At 44.8% G+C, this 27,743-nt stretch overlaps 1 protein-coding gene across 2 annotated transcripts in view; it reads right to left on the bottom strand.

Annotated features, from left to right (window-relative positions):
• Positions 1-6,640: 6,640 nt before the first annotated feature.
• LOC308477211 (neuropeptide Y receptor type 4-like) overlaps positions 6,641-27,743 on the bottom strand; it is a 29,350-nt gene continuing 8,247 nt past the window's right edge. Inside the window, exons 1-2 of one of the 2 annotated variants that reach the window (XM_081005673.1) lie at positions 14,031-14,375; positions 6,641-10,796 (exon numbers count right to left, since the gene is read on the bottom strand). In XM_081005673.1, coding sequence (XP_080861799.1) covers positions 9,613-10,719 — 1,107 coding nt within the window. In that variant the 5' untranslated portion in view covers positions 10,720-10,796; positions 14,031-14,375 and the 3' untranslated portion in view covers positions 6,641-9,612. Of the gene's footprint in view, positions 10,797-14,030; positions 14,376-27,743 lie in introns of those variants that run through there. The other variant, XM_081005674.1, reaches the window with a different exon arrangement.

Here is a 27,743-nt window from a genome sequence, read left to right as displayed (position 1 = left end):
CTGTGGATCCTGCCACCTGAAGCGGTCACCTCACGTGGCCTCAGAAGTGGTCTCACCCTGCACTGATAGATAGTTGCTGCTGTTCCAGTGGAGGAAGGGGTCTCATTGCCTCTCCACTTGCCCTGAAGTGTTGCTTGTTGACTTTGCGTGCGTAGAAGTTCCTTGTTGCTAGATGGGCGCTAAGGCTGAAAGCCGAACCACATCTACGCAATGGGACTTGCCCTCAGGTAAGTGGGGTTGTGACTGCAGCCTTAGTTTGTTTTTTACCACGAATTTTAGAAACCAGTAGGATGCATCACTCGATATACAGAGGTACCTCGGGTTACAGACGCTTCAGGTTACAGACGCGTCAGGTTACAGACTCCACTAACCCAGAAATAGTACCTCGGGTTAAGAACTTTGCTTCAGGATGAGAACAGAAATCGTGCAGCGGTGGCGCGGCAGCAGCGGGAGGCCCCATTAGCTAAAGTGGTGCTTCAGGTTAAGAACATTTTCAGGTTAAGATCAGACCTCCAGAATGAATTAAGTTCTTAACTTGAGGTACCACTGTAGCTGTTTTCATGTGGAAATCTCCTTTGTTATGGGTGTAGACTTCAACTGTGCTCCTCAGTTAAAGTCTGAGGATTTCAAGCCGTCAAACACAGAAGCATGTTCATGACAAATATTTAAAACCCATTACATTGCGTGTCTCCTGCCAACCTAGCAGTTTGAAAGCACGTCAAAGTGCAAGTAGATAAATAGGTACCACTCCGGTGGGAAGGTAAAGGGCGTTTCTGTGCGCTGCTCTGGTTCGCCAGAAACGGCTTAGTCATGCTGGCCACATGACCCGGAAGCTGTACGCCAGCTCCCTCGGCCAGTAAAGCGAGATGAGCGCCGCAACCCCAGAGTCAGCCACGACTGGACCTAACGGTCAGGGGTCCCTTTACCTTTACCTTACTTTGCATCTTACGTTTTAACAGAGGGGCACGAACCCATGGCCGCTTTCTGTATGAGCTTCACATTTATGAAAAGTTGCATTACAAAGGAGACTTATATAAGTGAATTAAACTGAGCAAAGGAGAAGGCCTGTAAATGTTTAATATGACCACGGGAATTCATGCAATCCAGGATACAAAGGTGGCCTATTTAGTAAAATATCAACAGGGTGCTAAACTGCCCTTTCGTTAATGCCTGAGTGAGGGAATTGAAATTGGATTCAGTTCACACTGAAGTGTAAAATCAAGATACAGTGGTACCTCGGGTTACATACGCTTCAGGTAACAGACGCTTCAGGTTACAGACTCTGCTAACCCAGAAGTATTACCTCGGGTTAAGAACTTTGCTTCAGGATGAGAACAGAAATTGTGTGGCGGTGGCACGGCGGCAGAAGGAGTCCCCATTACCTAAAGTGGTGCTTCAGGTTAAGAACAGTTTCAGGTTAAGAACAGACCTCTGGAACGAATTAAGTACTTAACCTGAGTACTTAACACTGTAGTTAAATTACAATCCTAAGCCTACCTACCTGGGAGTGAGCGCCACTTAATTCAGTGGGCCTTGCTACTGAGCAGGCATGGTGAGGTTTGCAGCCCTAGATGAGTTTGTGATGGGCCATTAAAGGTAAAGGTAAAGGAACCCCTGACCATTAGGTCCAGTCGTGACCGTCTCTGGGGTTGCGGCGCTCATCTCGCTCTATAGGCTGAGGGAGCCGGCATAAAGCTTCCGGGTCATGTGGCCAGCATGACTAAGCCGCTTCTGGCGAATCAGAGCAGCGCACGGAAACGCCGTTTACCTTCCCGCCGGAGCGGTACCTATTTATCTACTTGCACTTTGACATGCTTTCAAACTGCTAGGTTGGCAGGAGCAGGGACCGAGCAACGGGAGCTCACCCCGTCGCGGGGATTCAAACCGCTGACCTTCTGATCGGCAAGTCCTAGGCTCTGTGGTTTAACCCACAGCACCACCTGCGTCCTGATGGGCTATTAGCCACCTCATTAACTTTGCCTTTAAGGTGCCAAGACTCTTGTTGTTTTCGCCGCAAAAGACCAAGAGGGCACCCCTCTGCAAATTCATTACTCTTGAAAGGAAACACACAGAGGAGGTGATTTATTTGATTTGCTGATGGTTGAGATATGCATGTCTATTGTGTTCTATAATAGATGGAAAAGAGTATTTTTCCACACCACTGGATGATGAAACAGAAAACCTGTGCAGAATGGGGGGGAAACAGATTAAAGTTTGAATGAGAAAGGCTATGGAAATAAACGGTAAGGAAAAATCTGTACCTGCTGCCTTGTAGAACATCTTCAGGAGAAGAAAAGGCTATGTGAGGTCCTACACAGATCCAGAGTTGGAGTCCCTAAGACGGCTGGATGGCGTCTTGTACGCCTCTTTCCAGCAACTCCCGCAGCCAATCTGGTGCCAAACGTATTGCTCTGCTTTCTTTTGGATCACATCAGCAAGACTGAGAGGCCTGTCATCTGGGCAGCCCAGGACCCCCATGCCCAGTGTGTCTGGGCAGCAGTTCACCCCCAGAGGCGCACTCCATTGTCTCTCCAGACAGAAAGATGCATATAGTTTATTTCCTGTTCCCCAGTGTTCTTAAGACTCCCCAGGGTGGAAGAAAACCTGAGAGCTTATCTTTTTAGAGTTGATTTTGTGATAGGCTAACCCACTGTCCTAGGGATGCGGGTGGTGCTGTGGGTTAAACCACAGAGCCTACGACTTGCCGATCAGAAGGTCGGCAGTTCGAATCCCCGCGACAGGGTGAGCTCCCATTGCTCAGTCCCTGCTCCTGCCAACCCAGCAGTTCGAAAGCACGCCAAAGTGCAAGTAGATAAATAGGTACTGCTCCGGCGGGAAGGTAAATGGTGTTTTCGTGCGCTGCTCTGGTTCGCCAGAAGTGGCTTAGTCGTGCTGGCCACATGACCCGGAAGCTGTACGCCAGCTCCCTTGGCCAAAAAAGTGAGATGTGCGCCGCAACCCCAGAGTCGGTCACGACTGGACCTAATGGTCAAGGGTCCCTTTACCTTTACCTTAACCCATTGTCCTACTTCTGACCGCATGTCTCCCTCCTAGTTACTGAAATGCCAGACGCAAGTCCACCTTTTAACTAGGGCTCGGCTACCGCGGGCAATGCTCTCCAAAACTACATTTCCAGAGGGGAGTTATGTATTGAAGTTCTCACCCTGGCCACCAGGGGTATTGTGTACAGTCATACCTTGGGTTGAAGTAGCTTCGGGTTAAGCATTTTTGGGTTGCCCTCCGCGGCGACCCGGAAGTAAAGGAGTGTGTTACTTCCAGGTTTCGCTGCTCGCGCATGCACAGACACTCAAAATGACATCATGCGCGGAAGTGGCAAATTGCAGCACGCGCAGACGCACGGATGCAGGTTGCATTCGCTTCAGGATTCGAACGGGGCTCCGGAACGGATCCTGTTTATATACAATGGTACCTCTGGATGCGTTTTCACTCAGGTCCATGTCAGTTAATTTAGGCGGGAAACCCTGGGATGTTGTTGACAGCCGGCTGCCTATAAAAGCAAGCCGGCTGAACTGTTTGCTGTTCAGTTCAGTTCCAGCTTACTTATAAAGAACTACTTGGAGAAATCTCTGTGTTGTCTGCTATGTCCACCCACTACTTAATAGAGTCCCTAAGATGGCTGGCAACTCCCGCCAAATGTATTGCGCCTCTTTCCTTTAGACCACATCAGTGAGGCTGAGGGGGGTCAGGTTGTCTGGGCAGCCCAGGACCAATATACACACTGACCAGGATTGCACCCTGAGGAGCTCGTATGAGTGCTGCTAACGCAGTGGTTTGACTTCACCCCCGGAGTCTCAATCCATTGTCTTTCGAGACAGACAGATGCCTACAACAGTAGGATGTGTTCAAATTCATCACTGAATATAATCAAATGCTTTGATCACTTCCTTTGGGATCCCAAGTGCTACATGATAGGCTGAAATCTTTTATTCCCCCCCCCCCACCATTTATTCACATATAATATTGTTTATTAAAATTGGTTTAATATGACATAGTGATATGGAATTGCATTAAGATAAACATGTATTTTGATTGTCTTGCTTACACAAACACACCCAATAAACCATTCAGATCAACAGAATCGCATTTAGCAAAGCTTTTGGCGAAATTCTAGCAACAACAACAATTTGTTTTTGCGTCTTAAAGGTTAATTGCCGCACCCCAGTCTTGTGGAGTCACCTATATGTACTGCCAACCCTAGCACAGCATCTTAAATCGATTTCTTATGCTATGCTACTCCTGGGGGGTGGGAATTAAATAACTTTCCCTTTGCTCCTGTTCCTTTTGAATCAGCTTCTGTATACAGAATAATATTTATTCATGATAGCAATAATCATAATGCAAACTCCTTTCTACTGTCCCAAGCAAACATTGATTAGCTGGACAGAGCCATATAATTTGCTTTTCTAATAAACCAGGGGCCCCTGCACTTCTAAAAACCAGCATCCTGGTTTCAAATCTGCTTTCATATCAGACACAAGAAAAGAGTCGAGTAGCTCCTGTCACTGTTTCCGAGCTTTTAATAGCAGCCTGCGTTGCGCAAATAAATCTAGCGAAGTTTTCCAGTAGCTGGGATTCGCTCTCTTCCTAAGTAGGAAGCCTAATAAGGGTTGCCAAGTCGTTACTGGATTGCCAACTGACCAGGAAAAAGAACACCACCAATTGGCCTCTCTCTTCACATTCTCCCCTACAGGGTGTGTTTCGAAATAATAATTTTCTTCTACTGCCATTTCTGAAGCGGCAGCCATTTCTGAAGCAGTACAGCTGTCCTTTCCATCACTTGTCTTCTCCCCATAGCTGTCAAGCGTCCCTTATTTGGTGGGACAGTCCCTTATCCCAGCGCCATGTCCCGCTGCTGTCCCTTATTGATGATGTCTCTTAAATAAGCTACTGAAGGTAATGGGGCCCTTTCTATGTCCAGCTTGCTTTGTCAACAACAAATTGTTGCTGTTTTTTTGTGTTGAATATATGCTATATGGTAATTTATGGACCTAGTAGGTATGTAAAGCCATTTGCACACAACAAAATATGTATTTTATCAAAGTAATTGTTGATCCCTTATTTTGGCTGCTGATCCCTTATTTTCGAGGCTGCTGGTCCCTTATTTTCAAATCTGTAAGTTGACAGCTATGCTTCTCCCCATATCACAGGATCCAGCTTCAGAGTGTAGGTGGGGTGGGTTTTTTTTTGCAACAAGCCTTGAACCAGGGCAAACACTGCAGTTCAGGATGGGGTTACTATTTGCTGCAAACCGATGAATGAAGGGGTGGGTTGTGTGCGCACAGCCTACGGGCGTGATTAGGTGCCTTAACGAAGACAGAATTGCACGCCACATCCTCAGACTTTGACTGCCAAGCCCCGTGGACAAATATTTCCATTTTGACTCTTTATCGACTTTCCTGGAACATCTGGCTGCTGAATGCTAGGAGATAACGGCCGAGTGAGATGTGCCAGCTGGCTGATCCAGCGTGGCAGTTCGTAGGGGCTGGCTTCCTTTTCTTCTGCGTCTGTGAATATTTCTCATACGTTCGAACACTGCCGGTTGACTGTTTGTCCACTGCTGCTAATTCCAGCTTTGCTTTGTAGGTGCTTGCTTTTTTTCCCTTTTTCCTTTTTTTTTATTCAAAATTATAACAAGACATATTATCCAAAAACATATCATCCTTGTTTTCCCCCATTTTTCCTCCCTCCCCCTCCCACACAAAACCCACCCACCCCCACCCCCTGACTTCCCTCAGTTCCAGTCTTTGATTTCTCTAAAGATGCTGTTTTCTGCATGCTACACAATTGTATAGATCCTCAAACTATTTAGTTTATTATTATCAATAAAAAGTTTGTGAATGTTTATTCAAAGCTGCCAAGGAGTCCAGTTCGCTTTGTTGCGTCTTCAGATACATTGTAAAGGGTTCCCATTCATCCTTAAAGTCACAGTTATCCTTGTCCCGTAGCTTATATGTCAGTTTTTCCAGTTCTGCATAGTCCATCAATTTTTCCTGCCATGATTCTTTAGTTGCGGTTTCTTCAGTCTTCCATCCTTGTGCTATTAAAACTCTCGCAGCCGTTGTCGCATACATGAAGATGTTTTTCAACTTTTTTGGCAGGTCTTTCCCTACAATCCCCAACAAAAACGCCTCAGGTTTTTAAACAAATGTTAAATGGAACATTTTCTTCAATTTGTTGTATATCATTTGCCAATTTTTTTTAATTACCTTACAATCCCACCACATATGATAAAATGTCCCCTCCTTTTCCTTACACTTCCAACATATATTTGAACTAGTTTTGTACATTTTTCCTAACTGCACTGGTGTTGTGTACCATCTGTACATCATCTTCATGTAATTTTCCTGAAGGTGCTTGCTAAGCACTTCCTCCAATAGCAAATGTTTTGGCAGAAATACATTGGTGCCTCGCAAGACGAAAAGAATCCGTTCCGCGAGTCTCTTCGTCTTGCGGGTTTTTTCGTCTTGCGAAGCAAGCCCATTAGCGGTTTAGCGGATTAGCGCTACAGTATTAGCGGCTTAGCGGGCTTAGCGGATCAGCTGATAAGCGGCTTAGCGATCAGCTGTTAAGCGGCTTAAGGATCAGCTGATAAGCGGCTTAACGATCAGCTGATAAGCGGCTTAACGATCAGCTGATAAGCGGTTTAGCGGCTTGGGAAAAAGGGGGGGGGGAAAACCCCGCAGGAACTCGCAAGACATTTTCGTCTTGCGAAGCAAGCACATAGGAAATTCGTTTTGCGAAGCACCTCCAAAACGGAAAACCCTTTCATCTAGCGGGTTTTCCGTCTTGCGAGGCATTCGTCTTGCGGGGCACCACTGTAGAGGCAAAACGGGGGCACCGAGAAACAAGAAAGAGGGGTCCCCGTGCTACAAAACACCAGAGGTTTGGAGAAGTAGAAAATACCTTTTTTATACAACAACCCAGAGGTAGGGAAAAAACAAAAACACCCAAAAGAGCCGTGTTAGGATTGGTCATGCTTAGAAGCCAGTGCCAATGGAGTGCAGTTCTTGGGCCCCACAACCGAGAGAGGTCCCAATCGCAGCTCAGTGGCCCTGGGCCCTGTTATAGAGCAGGTGTGCTGCTGTGGAATGAAGATGCTCCAGTTGCATCCGCCATTTTTATTTCCCAAGGTGCTTTGCTCATGTGGGTTCTGTCCTCTGCAGTAGCAAAGCACCTGCTCAGCAAAATGGTTTCTTTTAAAAAAATAAATAAATTTTAAAAAAGGAAACATACTGCTGCCACCTGAGGGTGGAGAGCAGAGATGGAATGCATGGGAGCCAGTGTGGTGTAGTGGTTAAGAGCGATAGACTCGTAATCTGGGGAACCGGGTTCGCGTCTCCGCTCCTCCACATGCAGCTGCTGGGTGACCTTGGGCTAGTCCCACTTCTCTGAAGTCTCTCAGCCCCATTCACCTCACAGAGTGTTTGTTGTGGGGGAGGAAGGGAAAGGAGAATGTTAGCCGCTTTGAGACTCCTTCGGGTAGTGATAAAGCGGGATATCAAATCCAAACTCTTCTTCTTCTTCTTCTTTCCTTTGGGAATGAGGAAAGAGGCCCATTCATTCCCTTCCTGCTACCAGGCAAGGAGGAGGGAGGAAATGACAGGATGATTTTCAATCACGCCCATGTACCCATTTGCAGGTAGCATGAGACCCACCACCTAGATAGCAGGGCAGTGGGGTGGGGGCCCCTTAGAGGGCATCTTGCTCAGGAAACCCTCAGACTTGGCAGCACCATTGTCAGTCACCCTGGAATGCTGAATGGCGGTTGCTAAAGAACAAGGGAAAACGCCGGACAGTGGGAAGAAGTGGAATGCCCTGCTCATATCAGGGATGGGGAATATTTGGTCCAGCGGCAGGATGCTGCCAGGCTCCAACTCCCACCGGCCTTGGACTACATAGCCAATGGATATGGATGATGGATGAGTCTATCTCCAATAACTGCATCCCCTTGCAAAACTGTATTTTAAAATTACCGTATTTTTTGCTCTATAAGACTCAATTTTCCCTCCTAAAAAGTAAGGGGAAATGTGTGTGCATCTTATGGAGCGAATGCAGGCTGCATAAGTTTAGAAACGCGAAAGTTTGGATCGGGCAGCCCTCCAGTGCCACATAGCAAAGCAGCTGAAGGATGAGAGGGCAGGAATACATTCCCCAGTCCTGAAATTCAGTCACTGACTGTTCTCATTCCAGGCTATCAAGAGTCCCGAACAAGATCACTTCTTTTAGGATGTCAAGATAGCAGTGGAACCTGCAACACTAGGGTTCAGTGTGTGCTATTAAATAAATAAAGCGAAACGACGATTTTTTAAAAAAACAGAGAAACAGGATAATTCATGTCCTCTGCGCTGCAAGGCACAAACTCAATTACTTGCCAAATCCTTGGTTCTAAAATGTGTGGGGAGCTTCCAGAACTTGAGTGTGGACGGAAGATGCTTCACTGGGGCCCCGATGGTGGACTTCGAGCGGCAGCACCCTTCCTGATAGGTGGAGGGGACATAATCCCCTGCCGCCTATGGGAACCGGATTTTAGCCTGCACCCTGCTTTGGCAAATGGGGAGGCAGCCTGGGATATGGGCTTTGCCGGGGGGTGGAGCCGATGGAGCCAACGGTGGGCTTCCCTCAGATCCGCCTCTTGCCCGCTTAAGCAGCCCACACCTGGGGCACAGCCGGTTTGTTCCTGCGCCAGGTTTCCCCATGCCACCCACCCTCAGTTTAAGCTGATAGTCAATGACTTTGCTGTGGCTGCGGTGGTTGCCATTCTTTACAGGGCTGGGTAGGAATTTGCCCACCAGGATAATTGGCTCTTACCTGGTGGTTTTGCCTAAAAAGGTAAAGGGACCCCTGACAATTAGGTCCAGTCGTGGCCGACTCTGGGGTTGCGGTGCTTATCTCGCTTTATTGGCCGAGGGAGCCGGCGTACAGCTTCCGGGTCATGTGGCCAGCATGATTAAGCCACTTCTGGCGAAACCAGAGCAGCGCACGGAAACACCGTTTACCTTCTCGCCAGAGTGGTACCTATATATCTACTTGCACTTGGACGTGCTTCATAGCAATTCCTCACAACTGGTTGGGCATTGGGGGCAATCCTTTGTTTTGGGCAGAGGGGAGGTTGTAGTCCCCACCTGCCCCTCCAAATGCTGGGGTATCCCATTAAAGGGATCCTGGGGGAGTGCCCATGTCTGTGGGGCCAGGGCCAAAAGCACTCTCCCCAGACGGCGGTCCCTGCAGGGATCACCCTATTGGATGTAAGTCTTAGGAACCCCCACCTGGATTGACCACGTGTCACTTCCAGCAGGCCGGCCGGAAGTATTTAGATTGCCCCAAACCAAAGCTCTTTCATCTGTATTCAATAAAGTTGTAGCCTGTTTTTACTCAAAACCCGGTCTGATAGGTCTCTTATTTATATGGGTTGGGGTATGGGAAGTCCGATGCCTTATCCTATAAGTCTCCTTCAGACAGTTGTCCTCTGCAAATTGGAGAATGACAGATACTGCAACTTGGTGGTGGTGGTGGTGGTGGTGGTGGTGATGGAGGAGCTAGCAGATATAGGTGAGGTCCAAGTCTCAGGACTCTGAAGGTTCAGCCTAGGAGTTAAATAGGATTCTGCTGACCGCTTATCCTCAGCGAATCCTTGGAGAGTTCCATCTGCCTGGTCGATACAGGTATCACCTCATATTCCTGCGCCGAGGAGCGGTGATGGCAACCCAGAATCAGGGCCTTCACTTCTTTTTTGAAGTTCTTGTTGAGAAAGCCGTAGATGACGGGGTTGATGCAGGCTGATGCCATGGCGACCAGATGGCACAGGGAGAAGATCAGGTCATGGATACAGTGGGGGATGATTTTGTAGTTCCAGTCATCGATGGTGTTGAAAACATGAAGCGGCAGCCAGCAGACTGCGAAGGCGGTGACCATTAACGCCAGCAGAACATTGATCCGCTTCAGGTGGCTCGCCCGGCAACTGCACTCGTGCTTCTTCCGAAACATGTCCTCCCTCTTCCGGAGGCGCAGGTAGATGTTCAGGTAGCACACCGCGATGAGGAGAAGAGGGATGCAGTACTGCACGAGCAGCAAGACAGTGGAGTAGGTGAGCCTGTAAACATCCGACGGCCAGAAGGGGAAGCAAACGGCCTTGCTCGCCAAAGAATCCGTTCTGTGGAGCTTTTCCGGGAAGACATCGTCCAAGGTGCTGTAAGCGACGAAAGGCAAGGACAAGAAAGAAGCAAAGATCCAAGAGATGCCAATGCCCAGGTAGGCTTGGGAGAGGCTGGGCCTCCAGCCGGTGGGGTTTACGATGAGCTGGTGCCTTTCTAAAGCAATGAGCACAAGCGACAGGATGGAGACGGTCAAAGACGTGCACTGGATGAACAAGGTCACCCTGCACATGGCTTCGCCAAATATCCAGTGCTTCAACAAGACTGTGGTGACAGTGAACGGCAAGCAGAATATGCACATCGTCAAGCTTGAGGCTATCAGATTGGCGAGAAATATGTTGGTGACGGCGGCTTTCTCTTTATGTCTGGCCAGGATGCCGATGAAGCACAAGTTTCCTAAAAGGCCTACCAGAGTCTCCAAGCTGTAAGAAGTGACTAGAAACAGAGTAATATCTGTGCTGTTTCTACATGGCTGGATGGTGTGGAAGGGGAAACTCCAGTTGCTCTGGGGTGGAGACGACGTGTTAGAAGCCACAGTCCTGTTCATTATGGAGCCAAAGAGGTGTGTCGTTGGTTGGAGGGTTAGGAACTTCCTGTGATCTTACTACAATCTGTCGGGGTGATCTGCAAAAGAGAGAGATGGTTTTATTTCTTACTGACACAGTCTCAACACTGGAGCAGACTAGGGGATGTAAAAACGTCTTGCAGCAGTCACAACTTTCTCAGCGGACTCTGTGCACATCTGCACTGCATTCAAAGCTCTCTTATACCCTCCTTTTAACAGTTGTGGGGGATCCTGGGAACGGCAGCTTGTTAAAGCTGGGAGTCATTTTGGACTCACAGCTGTCCATGGAGGCACAGGTCAATTCTGTGTCCAGGGCGGCTGTCTACCAGCTCCACCTGGTACACAGGCTGAGACCCTACCTGCCCGCAGACTGTCTCGCCAGAGTGGTGCATGCTCTAGTTATCTCCCGCTTGGACTACTGCAATGCGCTCTACGTGGGGCTACCTTTGAAGGTGACCCGGAAACTGCAATTAATCCAGAATGCGGCAGCTAGACTGATGACTGGGAGTGACCACCGGGACCACATAACACCGGTCCTGAGAGATCTGCATTGGCTCCCAGTACGTTTCCAAGCACAATTCAAAGTGTTGGTGCTGATCTTTAAAGCCCTAAACGGCCTCGGTCCTGTGTACCTGAAGGAGCATCTCCACCCCCATCACTCTACCTGGACACTGAGGTCCAGCACCGAGGGCCTTCTGGCGGTCCCCTCCCTGCGAGAAGCCAAGTTACAGGGAACCAGGCAGAGGGCCTTCTCGGTAGTGGCGCCTTCCCTGTGGAACGCCTTCCCACCAGATGTCAAAGAGAACAACAACTACCAGACTTTTAGAAGGCAGCCCTGTTTAGGGAAGCTTTTAATGTTTGATGTACAGTGGTGCCTCGCAAGACGAAAAGAATCCGTTCCGCGAGTCTCTTCGTCTTGCGGGTTTTTTGGTCTTGCGAAGCAAGCCCATTAGCGGTTTAGGGATTAGTGCTACAGTATTAGCGGCTGAGCGGGCTTAGTGGATCAGCTGATAAGCGGCTTAAGGATAAGATGATAAGCGGCTTAACGATCAGCTGATAAGCGGCTTAACGATAAGCTGATAAGCGGCTTAACGATCAGCTGATAAGCGGCTTAGCATCAGCTGTTAAGCGGCTTAAAGATCAGCTGATAAGCGGTTTAGCGGCTTGGGAAAAAGGGGGGGAAAGGAAAAAAACCCCGCAGGAACTCGCAAGACATTTTCGTCTTGCGAAGCAAGCACATAGGAAATTCGTTTTGCGAAGCACCTCCAAAACGGAAAACCCTTTCGTCTAGCGGGTTTTCCGTCTTGCGAGGCATTCGTCTTGCGGGGCACCACTGTATTACAGTATTTTAATATTTTTTTGGAAGCCACCCAGAGTGGCTGGGGAAGCCCAGCCAGATGGGCGGGGTATAAATAATAAATTATTATTATTATTATTATTATTATGCTGAGTGGGATTTTGTAGAAAAGTTCCTTTGGCAGTTCTGGACTTTCAAAGTCATATTTTAAAAGCTGAGTTTCTTTAAACTGTAAGAATTTACTATGAATGCCTATTTTGTGACACTTTTTATTTAAATAAGTGCATGTTTAATTATGTAAAATGAAGGCTGAAAATGCACTTTCAGATGACTTCATCCATTTGGAGTGCAGTAAAAATTCCTTTTAGAAAGCCCCAAGGAAAATTGCACACATTTATTCAAATCCAAATTTCTCTGTGTATGCCTTAGAACTGATCTTGTAACGTAAAGAAAGCAAATCATACGCATAAGACACTGATGGGTTGTGCTGTGTGAACGTTCTTCTTAAGGCTTGCTTCCCCTAGACTTACCTAAATCTTACACATTATCTTTCAGCAAACACAGAAATACTAATTCTCTCTAGTCATTCAGGGTCTCTACTCTCACTACCTGCCATACAACAACAAAACAACAACAACAACAACATAATAAGCCTTAAAGATCTATGTTGGGTTCAGGAGAGAAAGATGTTTCAGTATTGCCAGTCTGTGTTTCAGAATGATCAATTGCCAGAAGGTTCTGAAGGCACGGGGATAGAAATATCTGATTTTGTTAAAATCTGTTAAAATTGTGGCATGGTTTCACTGCTTCCATGTCTTAAAATGCCTTGGGGAAAAGCAGCAAGGCATATCCTACCATAACATTTTTACTTGTGGCTTCTCTGTGCCATCCGCGGCGTACATTACCGTATTTTTCGCTCTATAAGACGCACCAGACCACAAGACGCACCTAGTTTTTGGAGGAGGAAAACAAGAAAAAAAATATTCTGAATCTCAGAAGCCAGAACAGCAAGAGGGATTGCTGCGCAGTGAAAGCAGCAATCCCTCTTGCTGTTCTGGCTTCTGGGATAGCTGCGCAGCCTGCATTCGCTCCATAAGAAGCACACACATTTCCCTTTACTTTTTAGGAGGGAAAAAGTGAGTCTTATAGAGCAAAAAATACAGTATATTCCTTTCCCAGGGCCACATAAAGGACCTGGCTGCCACCATCCTCAATCATACATGGAACACAGAAATGCTCTCCTTTCCTTCACCTATAAACCACATTTCTCCCCCGTCTGTCTTCACATACACAATGTGCTCTGAGGGCGACTCCTGTGAGCCTGATCCTGCTGCCTCCTTGGAAAATACAAACTATTTATTTATTTATTTATTTATTTATTTATTTGGAAAAATCACAATCTTAGCAGGGGTTTCATTGTTCTTTCAGGGTGCTAACTCTGGTGTGGAGAGAGTGGCCACGCAGGGAATTTCCAAGAAACCCGTCCGTCGCTCCTGTCTGGCTTATTAACGATCGTTGTAAGCCACTCCGGGAGCCTTTTTTGACCAAAGAGTGGGTTAAAAATACTTTTTAAAAAATCAATAGTTAGTGGATAACATACCACTAATTCTAGAATGTTCTAGGGGCATGGGCAGCAAGTTGATTTGCTGGCTTATCTTCGCCACCCACTTCTAAGTGCTTTTTTCCATGCTCTTGTGGATGCTGAGTGGGGAAAGTACCGTATTTTTCGCTCTATAAGACACCCCAGACCACAAGACGCACCTAGTTTTTGGAGGAGGAAAACAAGAAAAAAAAATATTCTGAATCTCAGAAGCCAGAACAGCAAGAGGGATCGCTGCACAGTGAAAGCAGCAATCCCTCTTGCTGTTCTGGCTTCTGGGATAGCTGCGCAGCCTGCATTCGCTCCATAAGAAGCACACACATTTCCCCTTACTTTTTAGGAGGGAAAAAGTGAGTCTTATAGAGCAAAAAATACGGTATGTGCAAAAAGACTTACCTTTGATACCCCCCAGGAGCAAATCTGCTGCAATATACACCAGGGATCTCCACCGGCAGAATCAAATGAGCAACAGGCCAGCAAAACCAGCATCCAATCACCTTCCTCGTCCCTTTCTTTTCTCTTTCAGTATGAAAAAATGGGTGCCAGTTCCTCAGCTCAATCTCTCTACCTCCAAAGGGACTTTAGTCATGGAGTTTTGATGGGAATGCAAATCTCTAGCTCCCTCTTCTTGTCTCCTTAAGAAAAGAAGAAGCAAACTCTTAGCTGCAGGAGAGAGAAAGAGAGAAGGAACATGCAAATGATGTGAAGCAGCGAGTCAATGAGCATGGCAGCCAAATGAGTATAAACAACTCAGATTAGCTGCCTTTATCCTTACATGCAGCCTGGGCATTGCAATCTGGGGTGGTGGTTTTTTTGGTCACCCATGGGGCATCTTTGATCTGTTTACCAGATGGCTCTGCAGAAAGTCACTCCCAGCATCAAGGCTTGGCACGTCAGCCAGGGGTGGGGTTTTGCCTTACAGTGACTCAGAGTCAGACCAAGGCTTGGAGCACCCAAGGGAATCAGTCCAGCTGGGGCAAATGGGACAGCAAGACAGTGGTACCTCGGGTTACAGACGCTCCAGGTTACAGACTCCGCTAACCCAGAAATAGTACCTCGGGTTAAGAACTTTGCTTCAGGGTGAGAAATCGTGCTCTGGTGGCGTGGCGGCAGCAGGAGGTCCCATTAGCTAAAGTGGTACCTCAGGTTAAGAACAGTTTCAAGTTAAGAACGGGCCTCCAGAACAAATTAAGTTCTTAACCCGAGGTATCACTGTGATAATAATAATAATAATAATAATAATAATAATAATACTTTATTATTTATACCCTGCCACCTGGCTGGGTTTCCCCGGTTGCTCTGGGCGACTCACAACAGAACACTAAAAACAGAATAAAAACATCAACCATTAAAAACTTCCCTAAACAGGGCTGCCTTCAAATGTCTTCTAAAAGTCAGATAGTTTTTTATTTCCTTGATATCTGACAGGAGGGCATTCCACAGGGTGGGCGCCACTACCAAGAAGGCCCTCTGCCTGGTTCTCTGTAAGCTCACTTCTCGCAGGGAGGGAACCACCAGAAGGCCCTCGGAGCTGGACTTCCGTGTCCAGGCTGAACGATGGGATGGAGACGCTCCTTCAGGTATACCGGGCTGAGGCCATTTAGGGCTTTAAAGGTCAACACCAACACTCTGAATTGTGCTCGGAAACATACTGGGAGCCAATGTAGGTCTTTTAAGACGAGTGTTATATGGTCTCAGCAGCCACACCCAGTCACCCGTCTAGCTGCCGCATTCTGGATTAATTATATATAGAGCGCATTGCAGTAGTCCAAGCAGGAGATAACTAGAGCATGCACCACTCTGGCGAGACAGTCTGCGGGCAGGTAGGGTCTCAGCCTGCAGTGGAGCTGGTAGACAGCTACCCTTGACACAGAATTGACCTGCGCCTCCATGGACAGCTGTGAGTCCAAAATGCAAGCAAATGAGAGCTACACAGGAGGAACATGAAGCACTCGATAGAAGTCATGTTGCTGTTCTTTGGACAACTATCCAGGAGGGTAATCAAAGGCTCCTAACATCCGTGTGTCCTGCTTTTCCTGGGACAGTCCCAGAATTACAGAAGCCGTCCCGGTTTTTGATTTGACCCTGGAATGTCCCGATTTTCCTTTTTCCTCCCTTTCACATAAAAGGTAAAGTTAAAGGGACCCCTGACAGTTAGGTCCAGTCGTGGCCGACTCTGGAGTTGCGGTGCTCATCTCGCTTTATTGGCCGAGGGAGCCGGTATACAGCTTCCGGGTCATGTGGCCAGCATGACTAAGCCGCTTCTGGCGAACCAAAGCAGCGCACGGAAACGCCGTTTACCTTCCCGCCACAGTGGTACCTATTTATCTACTTGCACTTTGACGTGCTTTCGAACTGCTAGTTGGCAGTAGCAGGGACCGAACAAGAGGAGCTCACCCCGTCGCGGGGATTCGGACCGCAAACCTCTCAGGGGAGCATTTGCAACCGTTTGACACCATTTCTGAGTGAATTGCCGAAAGTCAGATTTTTGCTGAAATTGTGACCCCGGGGCTTAGGGATTTTTTCAAAAAAATCTTTTTCTGCCGGTTAAGTTGTCGAGGGCTGATTTCTTTTCCTGTGATAAAAAGCCTTTTGTTTCGACTGCCAAACCTCTCAGGGGAGCATTTGCAACCGTTTGGCACCATTTTTGAGTGAATGGCAGAAAGTCAGATTTTTGCTGAAATTGTGACCCCGGAGATTAGGGATTTTTTCAAAAAAATTTTTTTTCTGCCGGTTAAGTTGTCGAGGGCTGATTACTTTTCCTGTGATAAAAAGCCTTCTGTTTCGACAGCCAAACCTCTCAGGGGAGCATTTGCAACCGTTTGGCACCATTTTTGAGTGAATGGCAGAAAGTCAGATTTTTGCTGAAATTGTGACCCCGGAGATTAGGGATTTTTTCAAAAAAATCTTTTTTCTGCCGGTTAAGTTGTCGAGGGCTGATTTTTTCCCTGTGATAAAAAGCCTTCTGTTTCGACCGCCAAACGTCTCAGGGGAGCATTTGCAACCGTTTGGCACTATTTTTGAGTGAATTGCCGAAAGTCAGATTTTTGATGAAATTGTGACCCCCGGGGCTTAGGGATATTTTCAAAAAAATCTTTTTCTGCCGGTTAAGTTGTCGAGGGCTGGTTTCTTGTCCTCTGATAAAAAGCCTTCTCTTTCAAACGCCACACCTCTCAGGGGAGCATTTGCAACCTTATGGCACCATTTTTGAGTGAATGGCCGAAAGTCAGATTTTTCATCAAATTGTGACCCCGGGGCTTAGGGATTTTTTCAAAAAAATAAAATAAAATTCTGCAGGTTAAGTTGTCGAAGGCTGATTTCTTTTCCTGTGATCAAAAGCCTTCTGTTTCGACAGCCAAACCTCTCGAGGGAGCATGTGCAACCGTTTGGCAGCACTTTGGAGTGTATGGCCAAAAGTCAGATTTTTGATAAAATTGTGACCCCGGGGCTTAGGGATTTTTTCAAAAAAATCTTTTTCTGCAGGTTAAGTTGTCGAGGGCTGATTTCTTTTCCTGTGATAAGAAGCCTTCTGTTTCGACCGCCAAACCTCTCAGGGGTGCATTTCCATCCGTTTGGCAACATTTTTGAGTGAATGGCCGAAAGTCAGATTTTTGATGAAATTGTGACTCCGGGGCTTAGGGATTTTTTCAAAAGAATCTTTTTCTGCCGGTTAAGTTGTCAGGGGCTGATTTCTTTTCATGAGATAAAAAGCCTTCTGTTCCGACTGCCACACCTCTAAGGGGAGCATTTGCAACCGTTTGGCACCATTTTAGAGTGAATGGCCGAAAGTCAGATTTTTGATGAAATTGTGACCCCACGGCTTATGGATTTATTTTTTTTAAAAAAATTCTGCAGGTTAAGTTGTCGAGGGCTGATTTCTTTTCCTGTGATAAAAAGCCTTCTGTTTCGACCGCCAAACCTCTCAGGGGAGCATTTGCAACCGTTTGGCACCATTTTTGAGCGAATTGCCGAAAGTCAGATTTTTGATGAAATTGTGACCCCACGGCTTATGGATTTTTATTTTTTAAAAAAATTCTGCAGGTTAAGTTGTCGAGGGCTGATTTCTTTTCCTGTGATAAAAAGCCTTCTGTTTCGACCGCCAAACCTCTCAGGGGAGCATATGCAACAGTTTGGCAACATTTTTGAGTGAATGGCCGAAAGTCAGATTTTTGATGAAATTGTGACCCCGGGCTTAGAGATTTTTTCAAAAGAATCTTTTTCTGCCGGTTAAGTTGTCGAGGGCTGATTTCTTTTCCTGTGATAAAAAGCCTTTTGTTTCGACTGCCAAACCTCTCAGGGGAGCATTTGCAACCGTTTGGCACCATTTTTGAGTGAATGGCAGAAAGTCAGATTTTTGATGAAATTGTGACCCCGGAGATTAGGGATTTTTTCAAAAAAATCTTTTTTCTGCCGGTTAAGTTGTCGAGGGGTGATTTTTTCCCTGTGATAAAAAGCCTTCTGTTTCGACCGCCAAACGTCTCAGGGGAGCATTTGCAACCGTTTGGCACCATTTTTGAGTGAATTGCCGAAAGTCAGATTTTTGATGAAATTGTGACCCCCGGGGCTTAGGGATATTTTCAAAAAAATCTTTTTCTGCCGGTTAAGTTGTCGAGGGCTGGTTTCTTGTCCTCTGATAAAAAGCCTTCTCTTTCAAACGCCACACCTCTCAGGGGAGCATTTGCAACCTTATGGCACCATTTTTGAGTGAATGGCCGAAAGTCAGATTTTTCATCAAATTGTGACCCCGGGGCTTAGGGATTTTTTCAAAAAAAATAAAAAAAAATTCTGCAGGTTAAATTGTCGAAGGCTGATTTCTTTTCCTGTGATCAAAAGCCTTCTGTTTCGACCGCCAAACCTCTCGAGGGAGCATGTGCAACCGTTTGGCAGCATTTTGGAGTGTATGGCCAAAAGTCAGATTTTTGCTGAAATTGTGACCCCGGGGCTTAGGGATTTTTTCAAAAAAATCTTTTTCTGCAGGTTAAGTTGTCGAGGGCTGATTTCTTTTCCTGTGATAAGAAGCCTTCTGTTTCGACCGCCAAACCTCTCAGGGGTGCATTTCCATCCGTTTGGCAACATTTTTGAGTGAATGGCCGAAAGTCAGATTTTTGATGAAATTGTGACCCCGGGGCTTAGGGATTTTTTCAAAAAAAAAAAAAAAATTCTGCAGGTTAAGTTATCGTGGGCTGATTTGTTTTCCTGAGATTAAAAGCGTTCTGTTTTGACCGCCAAACCTCTCAGGGGAGCATTTGCAACCGTTTGGCAACATTTTTGAGTGAATGGCCGAAAGTCAGATTTTTGATGAAATTGTGAGTCCGGGGCTTAGGGATTTTTTCAAAAAAATCTTTTTCTGCCGGTTAAGTTGTCGAGGGCTGGTTTCTTGTCCTCTGATAAAAAGCCTTCTCTTTCGAACGCCACACCTCTCAGGGGAGCATTTGCAACCTTATGGCACCATTTTTGAGTGAATGGCCGAAAGTCAGATTTTTCATCAAATTGTGACCCCGGGGCTTAGGGATTTTTTCAAAAAAATAAAATAAAATTCTGCAGGTTAAGTTGTCGAAGGCTGATTTCTTTTCCTGTGATCAAAAGCCTTCTGTTTCGACCGCCAAACCTCTCAGGGGAGCATTTGCAACCGCTTGGCACCATTTTTGAGTGAATGGCAGAAAGACAGATTTTTGTGGAAATTGTGACCCCCGGGGCTTAGGGATTTTAAAAAAAAATTAAAAAAAAATTCTGCAGGTTAAGTTGTCGAAGGCTGATTTCTTTTCCTGTGATCAAAAGCCTTCTGTTTCGACCGCCAAACCTCTCAAGGGAGCATGTGCAACCGTTTGGCAGCATTTTGGAGTGTATGGCCAAAAGTTAGATTTTTGATGAAATTGTGACCCCGGGGCTTAGGGATTTTTTCAAAAAAATCTTTTTCTGCCGGTTAAGTTGTCGTGGGCTGATTTGTTTTCCTGAGATTAAAAGCCTTCTGTTTCGACCGCCACACCTCTAAGGGGAGCATTTGCAACCGTTTGGCACCATTTTTGAGTGAATGGCCGAAAGTCAGATTTTTGATGAAATTGTGACCCCGGGGCTTAGGGATTTTTTCAAAAAAATCTTTTTCTGCAGGTTAAGTTGTCGAGGGCTGATTTCTTTTCCTGTGATAAAAAGCCTTCTGTTTCAACCGCCAAACCTCTCAGGGGTGCATTTCCATCCGTTTGGCACCATTTTTGAGTGAATGGCCGAAAGTCAGATTTTTGATGAAATTGTGACTCCGGGGCTTAGGGATTTTTCCAAAAAATAAATCTGCAGGTTAAGTTGTCGAGGGCTGATTTCTTTTCCTGTGATAAAAAGCCTTCTGTTTCGACCGCCAAACCTCTCAGGGGAGCATTTGCAACCGTTTGGCACCATTTTTGAGTGAATGGCAGAAAGTCAGATTTTTGCTGAAATTGTGACCCCGGAGATTAGGGATTTTTTCAAAAAAATCTTTTTTCTGCCGGTCAAGTTGTCGAGGGCTGATTTTTTCCCTGTGATAAAAAGCCTTCTGTTTCGACCGCCAAACGTCTCAGGGGAGCATTTGCAACCGTTTGGCACCATTTTTGAGTGAATTGCCGAAAGTCAGATTTTTGATGAAATTGTGACCCCCGGGGCTTAGGGATATTTTCAAAAAAATCTTTTTCTGCCGGTTAAGTTGTCGAGGGCTGGTTTCTTGTCCTCTGATAAAAAGCCTTCTCTTTCAAACGCCACACCTCTCAGGGGAGCATTTGCAACCTTATGGCACCATTTTTGAGTGAATGGCCGAAAGTCAGATTTTTCATCAAATTGTGACCCCGGGGCTTAGGGATTTTTTCAAAAAAATAAAATAAAATTCTGCAGGTTAAGTTGTCGAAGGCTGATTTCTTTTCCTGTGATCAAAAGCCTTCTGTTTCGACCGCCAAACCTCTCGAGGGAGCATGTGCAACCGTTTGGCAGCATTTTGGAGTGGATGGCCAAAAGTCAGATTTTTGATAAAATTGTGACCCCGGGGCTTAGGGATTTTTTCAAAAAAATCTTTTTCTGCAGGTTAAGTTGTCGAGGGCTGATTTCTTTTCCTGTGATAAGAAGCCTTCTGTTTCGACCGCCAAACCTCTCAGGGGTGCATTTCCATCCGTTTGGCAACATTTTTGAGTGAATGGCCGAAAGTCAGATTTTTGATGAAATTGTGACCCCGGGGCTTAGGGATGTTTTCAAAAAAATCTTTTTCTGCCGGTTAAGTTGTCGTGGGCTGATTTGTTTTCCTGAGATTAAAAGCGTTCTGTTTTGACCGCCAAACCTCTCAGGGGAGCATTTGCAACCTTGGCAACATTTTTGAGTGAATGGCCGAAAGTCAGATTTTTGATGAAATTGTGACTCCGGGGCTTAGGGATTTTTTCAAAAGAATCTTTTTCTGCCGGTTAAGTTGTCAGGGGCTGATTTCTTTTCATGAGATAAAAAGCCTTCTGTTCCGACTGCCACACCTCTAAGGGGAGCATTTGCAACCGTTTGGCACCATTTTAGAGTGAATGGCCGAAAGTCAGATTTTTGATGAAATTGTGACCCCACAGCTTATGGATTTATTTATTTTTTAAAAATTCTGCAGGTTAAGTTGTCGAGGGCTGATTTCTTTTCCTGTGATAAAAAGCCTTCTGTTTCGACCGCCAAACCTCTCAGTGGAGCATTTGCAACCGTTTGGCACCATTTTTGAGTGAATGGCCGAAAGTCAGATTTTTGATGAAATTGTGACCCCACGGCTTATGGATTTATTTTTTTTAAAAAAATTCTGCAGGTTAAGTTGTCGAGGGCTGATTTCTTTTCCTGTGATAAAAAGCCTTCTGTTTCGACCGCCAAACCTCTCAGGGGAGCATTTGCAACCGTTTGGCACCATTTTTGAGTGAATGGCCGAAAGTCAGATTTTTGATCGATTTGTGACTCCGGGGCTTAGGGATATTTAAAAAAAAAATAATTCTGCAGGTTAAGTTGTCGAGGGCTGCTTTCTTTTCCTGCGATAAAAAGCCTTCTGTTTCGACCGCCAAACCTCTAATGGGAGCATTTGCAACCGTTTGTCACCACTTTAGAGTGAATTGCCGAAAGTCAGATTTTTGATGAAATTGTGACCCCACGGCTTATGGATTTTTATTTTTTAAAAAAATTCTGCAGGTTAAGTTGTCGAGGGCTGATTTCTTTTCCTGTGATAAAAAGCCTTTTGTTTCGACTGCCAAACCTCTCAGGGGAGCATTTGCAACCGTTTGGCACCATTTTTGAGTGAATGGCCGAAAGTCAGATTTTTCATCAAATTGTGACCCCGGGGCTTAGGCATTTTTTCAAAAAAAAAAAAAAAAAATTCTGCAGGTTAAGTTGTCGAAGGCTGATTTCTTTTCCTGAGATTAAAAGCCTTCTGTTTCGACCGCCACACCTCTAAGGGGAGCATTTGCAACCGTTTGGCAGCATTTTGGAGTGTATGGCCGAAAGTCAGATTTTTGATGAAATTGTGACCCCGGGGCTTAGGGATTTTTTCAAAAAAATCTTTTTCTGCAGGTTAAGTTGTCGAGGGCTGATTTCTTTTCCTGTGATAAGAAGCCTTCTGTTTCGACCGCCAAACCTCTCAGGGGTGCATTTCCATCCGTTTGGCAACATTTTTGAGTGAATGGCCGAAAGTCAGATTTTTGATGAAATTGTGACTCCGGGGCTTAGGGATTTTTTCAAAAAAAAAAAAAAAATTCTGCAGGTTAAGTTGTCGTGGGCTGATTTGTTTTCCTGAGATTAAAAGCCTTCTGTTTCGACCGCCAAACCTCTCAGGGGAGCATTTGCAACCGTTTGGCAACATTTTTGAGTGAATGGCCGAAAGTCAGATTTTTGATGAAATTGTGAGTCCGGGGCTTAGGGATTTTTTCAAAAAAATCTTTTTCTGCCGGTTAAGTTGTCGAGGGCTGGTTTCTTGTCCTCTGATAAAAAGCCTTCTGTTCCGACTGCCACACCTCTAAGGGGAGCATTTGCAACCGTTTGGCACCATTTTTGAGTGAATGGCCGAAAGTCAGATTTTTGATGAAATTGTGACCCCACGGCTTATGGATTTATTTTTTTAAAAAAAATTCTGCAGGTTAAGTTGTCGAGGGCTGATTTCTTTTCCTGTGATAAAAAGCCTTCTGTTTCGACCGCCAAACCTCTCAGTGGAGCATTTGCAACCGTTTGGCACCATTTTTGAGTGAATGGCCGAAAGTCAGATTTTTGATGAAATTGTGACCCCACGGCTTATGGATTTATTTTTTTAAAAAAAATTCTGCAGGCTAAGTTGTCGAGGGCTGATTTCTTTTCCTGTGATAAAAAGCCTTCTGTTTCGACCGCCAAACCTCTCAGTGGAGCATTTGCAACCGTTTGGCACCATTTTTGAGTGAATGGCCGAAAGTCAGATTTTTGATGAAATTGTGACCCCGGGCTTAGAGATTTTTTCAAAAGAATCTTTTTCTGCCGGTTAAGTTGTCGAGGGCTGATTTCTTTTCCTGTGATAAAAACCCTTCCGTTTCAACCACCAAACCTCTCAGGGGAGCATTCGCAACCGTTTGGCACCATTTTAGAGTGAATTGCCGAAAGTCAGATTTCTGATGAAATTGTGAACCCGGGGCTTATGGACTTTTTTTTATTAAAAAAAATATTCTGCAGGTTAAGTTGTCGAGGGCTGATTTCTTTTCCTGAGATTAAAAGTCTTCTGTTTCGAACGCCAAACCTCTTAGGGTAGCATTCGCAACCGTTTGGCACCATTTTTGAGTGAATGGCCGAAAGTCAGATTTTTGATGAAATTGTGAACCCGGGGCTTATGGACTTTTTTTTATTAAAAAAAATATTCTGCAGGTTAAGTTGTCGAGGGCTGATTTCTTTTCCTGAGATTAAAAGCCTTCTGTTTCGAACGCCAAACCTCTCAGTGGAGCATTTGCAACCGTTTGGCACCATTTTTGAGTGAATGGCCGAAAGTCAGATTTTTGATGAAATTGTGACCCCACGGCTTATGGATTTATTTTTTTAAAAAAAATTCTGCAGGCTAAGTTGTCGAGGGCTGATTTCTTTTCCTGTGATAAAAAGCCTTCTGTTTCGACCGCCAAACCTCTCAGTGGAGCATTTGCAACCGTTTGGCACCATTTTTGAGTGAATGGCCGAAAGTCAGATTTTTGATGAAATTGTGACCCCGGGCTTAGAGATTTTTTCAAAAGAATCTTTTTCTGCCGGTTAAGTTGTCGAGGGCTGATTTCTTTTCCTGTGATAAAAACCCTTCCGTTTCAACCACCAAACCTCTCAGGGGAGCATTCGCAACCGTTTGGCACCATTTTAGAGTGAATTGCCGAAAGTCAGATTTCTGATGAAATTGTGAACCCGGGGCTTATGGACTTTTTTTTATTAAAAAAAATATTCTGCAGGTTAAGTTGTCGAGGGCTGATTTCTTTTCCTGAGATTAAAAGTCTTCTGTTTCGAACGCCAAACCTCTTAGGGTAGCATTCGCAACCGTTTGGCACCATTTTTGAGTGAATGGCCGAAAGTCAGATTTTTGATGAAATTGTGAACCCGGGGCTTATGGACTTTTTTTTATTAAAAAAAATATTCTGCAGGTTAAGTTGTCGAGGGCTGATTTCTTTTCCTGAGATTAAAAGCCTTCTGTTTCGAACGCCAAACCTCTTAGGGGAGCATTTGCAACCGTTTGGCACCATTTTTGAGTGAATGGCCGAAAGTCAGATTTTTGATGAAATTGTGACTCCGGGGCTTAGGGATTTTTTCAAAAGAATCTTTTTCTGCCGGTTAAGTTGTCGAGGGCTGATTTCTTTTCCTGTGATAAAAAGCCTTCTGTTTCGACCGCCAAACGTCTCAGGGGAGCATTTGTAACCGTTTGGCACTATTTTTGAGTGAATTGCCGAAAGTCAGATTTTTGATGAAATTGTGACCCCCGGGGCTTAGGGATATTTTCAAAAAAATCTTTTTCTGCCGGTTAAGTTGTCGAAGGCTGGTTCCTTGTCCTCTGATAAAAAGCCTTCTGTTTCGACCGCCAAACCTTTCATGGGAGCATTTGCAACCGTTTGGCAGCATTTTTGAGTGAATGGCCGAAAGTCAGATTTTTGATCGATTTGTGACTCCGGGGCTTAGGGATTTAAAAAAAAATCAAAAAAATCTGCAGGTTAAGTTGTCGAGGGCTGATTTATTTTCCTGTGATAAAAACCCTTCTGTTTCGACCGCCAAACCTCTCAGGGGAGCATTTGCAACCGTTTGGCAACATATTTGAGTGAATGGCCGAAAGTTAGATTTTTGATGAAAGTGTGACCCCGGGGCTTAGGGATTTTTTCAAAAAAAACTTTTTCTACCGGTTAAGTTGTCGGGGGCTGATTTCTTTTCCTGAGATAAAAAGCCTTCTGTTCCGACCGCAACACCTCTAAGGGGAGTATTTGCAACCGTTTGGCACCATTTTTGAGTGAATGGCCGAAAGTCAGATTTTTGATGAAATTGTGACCCCTGGGTTTAGGGATTTTTTCAAAAAATAAATCTGCAGGTTAAGTTGTTGAGGGATGATTTCTTTTCCTGTGATAAAAAGCCTTCTGTTTCGACCGCCAAACCTCTCAGTGGAGCATTTGCAACCATTTGGCACCATTTTTGAGTGAATGGCCAAAAGTCAGATTTTTGATCGATTTGTGACTCTGGGGCTTAGGGATATTTAAAAAAAAAAAAAATTTCTGCCGGTTAAGTTGTCGAGGGCTGATTTCTTTTCCTGTGATAAAAAGCCTTCTGTTTCGACCGCCAAACCTCTCAGGGGAGCATTCGCAACCGTTTGGCACCATTTTTGAGTGAATGGCCGAAAGTCAGATTTTTGATTAAATTGTGACCCCGGGGCTTAGGGATTTTTTTAAAATAAAAAATTCTGCAGGTTAAGTTGTCTAGGGCTGATTTCTTTTCCTGTGATAAAAAGCCTTCTGTTTCGACCGCCAAACCTCTCAGGGGAGCATTAGCAACTGTTTGGCAACATTTTTGAATGAATTGCCGAAAGTCAGATTTTTGAGCAATAGTAAACCAGTAGTGAAGTAGCAGTTAAGTAATGGTAAAACAATAGGAAAGTGGTGGAATAGTAGTAAAATAACAGTAAAGTAGTAGTAACGCAGTAGTAAAATAGTAGTAAAATGGTAGTAAGGCAGGAGTGAAACAGCAATAAGATAGTAGTAAAGTAGTGGTAAAGCGGTAGTAAAATGGTCCAATAGTAAAGTGGTGGAATAGTAGTAAAGTAGTAGTAAAGTAGTAGTAAAGCAGTAGTAAAGTAGTAAAGTAGTAGCAGTAAAGCAGTAGCAAAGTTGTAGTAAAACTATAGTAAAATGGTAGTAAAACAGTAGTAAAGTAATAGTAAAGTAGGAGTAAAACAGTAGTAAAGCAGTAGTAAGAATGACCTCAGAAGTGTTCGTTGTACAAAAAGGCGCCATGTTGGTAGCCTCAATCACAGAGGTTTTTCCAGTTGTTTCCATATAAAGTAGGGGGCAGGGGGAATGGCTTCTCTATGTTTGTATGGTGATCCCAGTTTACACTATTATGTTAAAAAGTACACCAGAATTTAGTGGCGTTGGATATTTTGGGTCCCAAAATGTCCCCGCCAGCAGTGGCTGCATAAAATCCTTTAGTCAGAACTGAGCGATGGGCAACACACTGTCGTGAGTCAGGAGCTATGTGAGGAGCCAGTAGTCAAAACAAGGGATTTGACTTAGAATACATCTTACCGGCCCAGTGGTTTTTCCTACTTTCTTCAGTAGGCACCATTTTTGAGTGAATAGCCGAAAGTCAGATTTTTGATGAAATTGTGATTTCAAAAAAATCTTTTTCTGCCGGTTAAGTTGTCAAGGGCTGATTTCCTTTCCTGAGATAAAAAGCCTTCTGTTTCGACCGCCAAACCTCTCAGAGGAGCATTTGCAACCGTTTGGTAACATTTTTGAGTGAATGGCTGAAAGTCAGAATTTTGATGAATATTTTTTTTTTCAAAATTTTGAAAAAAAAAATTCTGCAGGTTAAGTTGTCGAGGGCTGATTTCTTTTCCTGTGATAAAAAGCCTTCTGTTTCGACCGCCAAACCTCTCAGGGGAGCATTTGCCACCGTTTGGCACCATTTTTGAGTGAATGGCCGAAAGTCAGATTTTTGATTAAATTGTGACCCCGGGGCTTAGGGATTTTTTCAAAAAAAAAATTCTGCAGGTTAAGTTGTCGAGGGCTGATTTCTTTTCCTGTGATAAGAAGCCTTCTGTTTTGACCGCCAAACCTCTCAGGGGTGCATTTCCATCCGTTTGGCAACATTTTTGAGTGAATTGCTGAAAGTCAGATTTTTGATGAAATTGTGACCCTGGGGCTTAGGGATTTTTTTAAAATAAAAAATTCTGCAGGTTAAGTTGTCTAGGGCTGATTTCTTTTCCTGTGATAAAAAGCCTTCTGTTTCGACCGCCAAAGCTCTCAGGGGAGCATTAGCAACTGTTTGGCAACATTTTTGAATGAATTGCCGAAAGTCAGATTTTTGAGCAATAGTAAACAAGTAGTGAAGTAGCAGATAAGTAATGGTAAAACAATAGGAAAGTGGTGGAATAGTAGTAAAATAACAGTAAAGTAGTAGTAACGCAGTAGTAAAATAGTAGTAAAATGGTAGTAAAACAGTAGTAAAATGGTAGTAAAACAGTAGTAAAGTAATAGTAAAGCAGCAGTAAAGTAATAGTAAAACAATAGTAAAATGGTAGTAAAATGGTAGTAAAGCAGTAGTAAAGTAATAGTAAAGTAGGAGTAAAACAGTAGTAAAGCAGTAGTAAGAATGACCTCAGAAGTGTTCGTTGTACAAAAAGGCGCCATGTTGATAGCCTCAATCACAGAGGTTTTTCCAGTTGTTTCCATATAAAGTAGGGGGCAGGGGGAATGGCTTCTCTATGTTTGTATGGTGATCCCAGTTTACACTATTATGTTAAAAAGTACACCAGAATTTATTGGCGTTGGATAAGTCCGATTTTAGATGAAATTGTGACCCCGGGGCTTATGGATTTTTTTTTTAAAAAAAAAATTCTGCAGGTTAAGTTGTCGAGGGCTGATTTCTTTTCCTGAAATAAAAAGCCTTCTGTTTCGACCGCCA

The sequence above is a fragment of the Podarcis pityusensis genome (genome assembly GCF_964106645.2).
Source record: "Podarcis pityusensis genome assembly, chromosome: 5".
NCBI classification, from domain to species: domain Eukaryota; kingdom Metazoa; phylum Chordata; class Lepidosauria; order Squamata; family Lacertidae; genus Podarcis; species Podarcis pityusensis.
The sequence above is the reverse complement of the archived record's forward strand: the minus strand, read 5'-3'. Positions and strand labels throughout refer to the sequence as shown.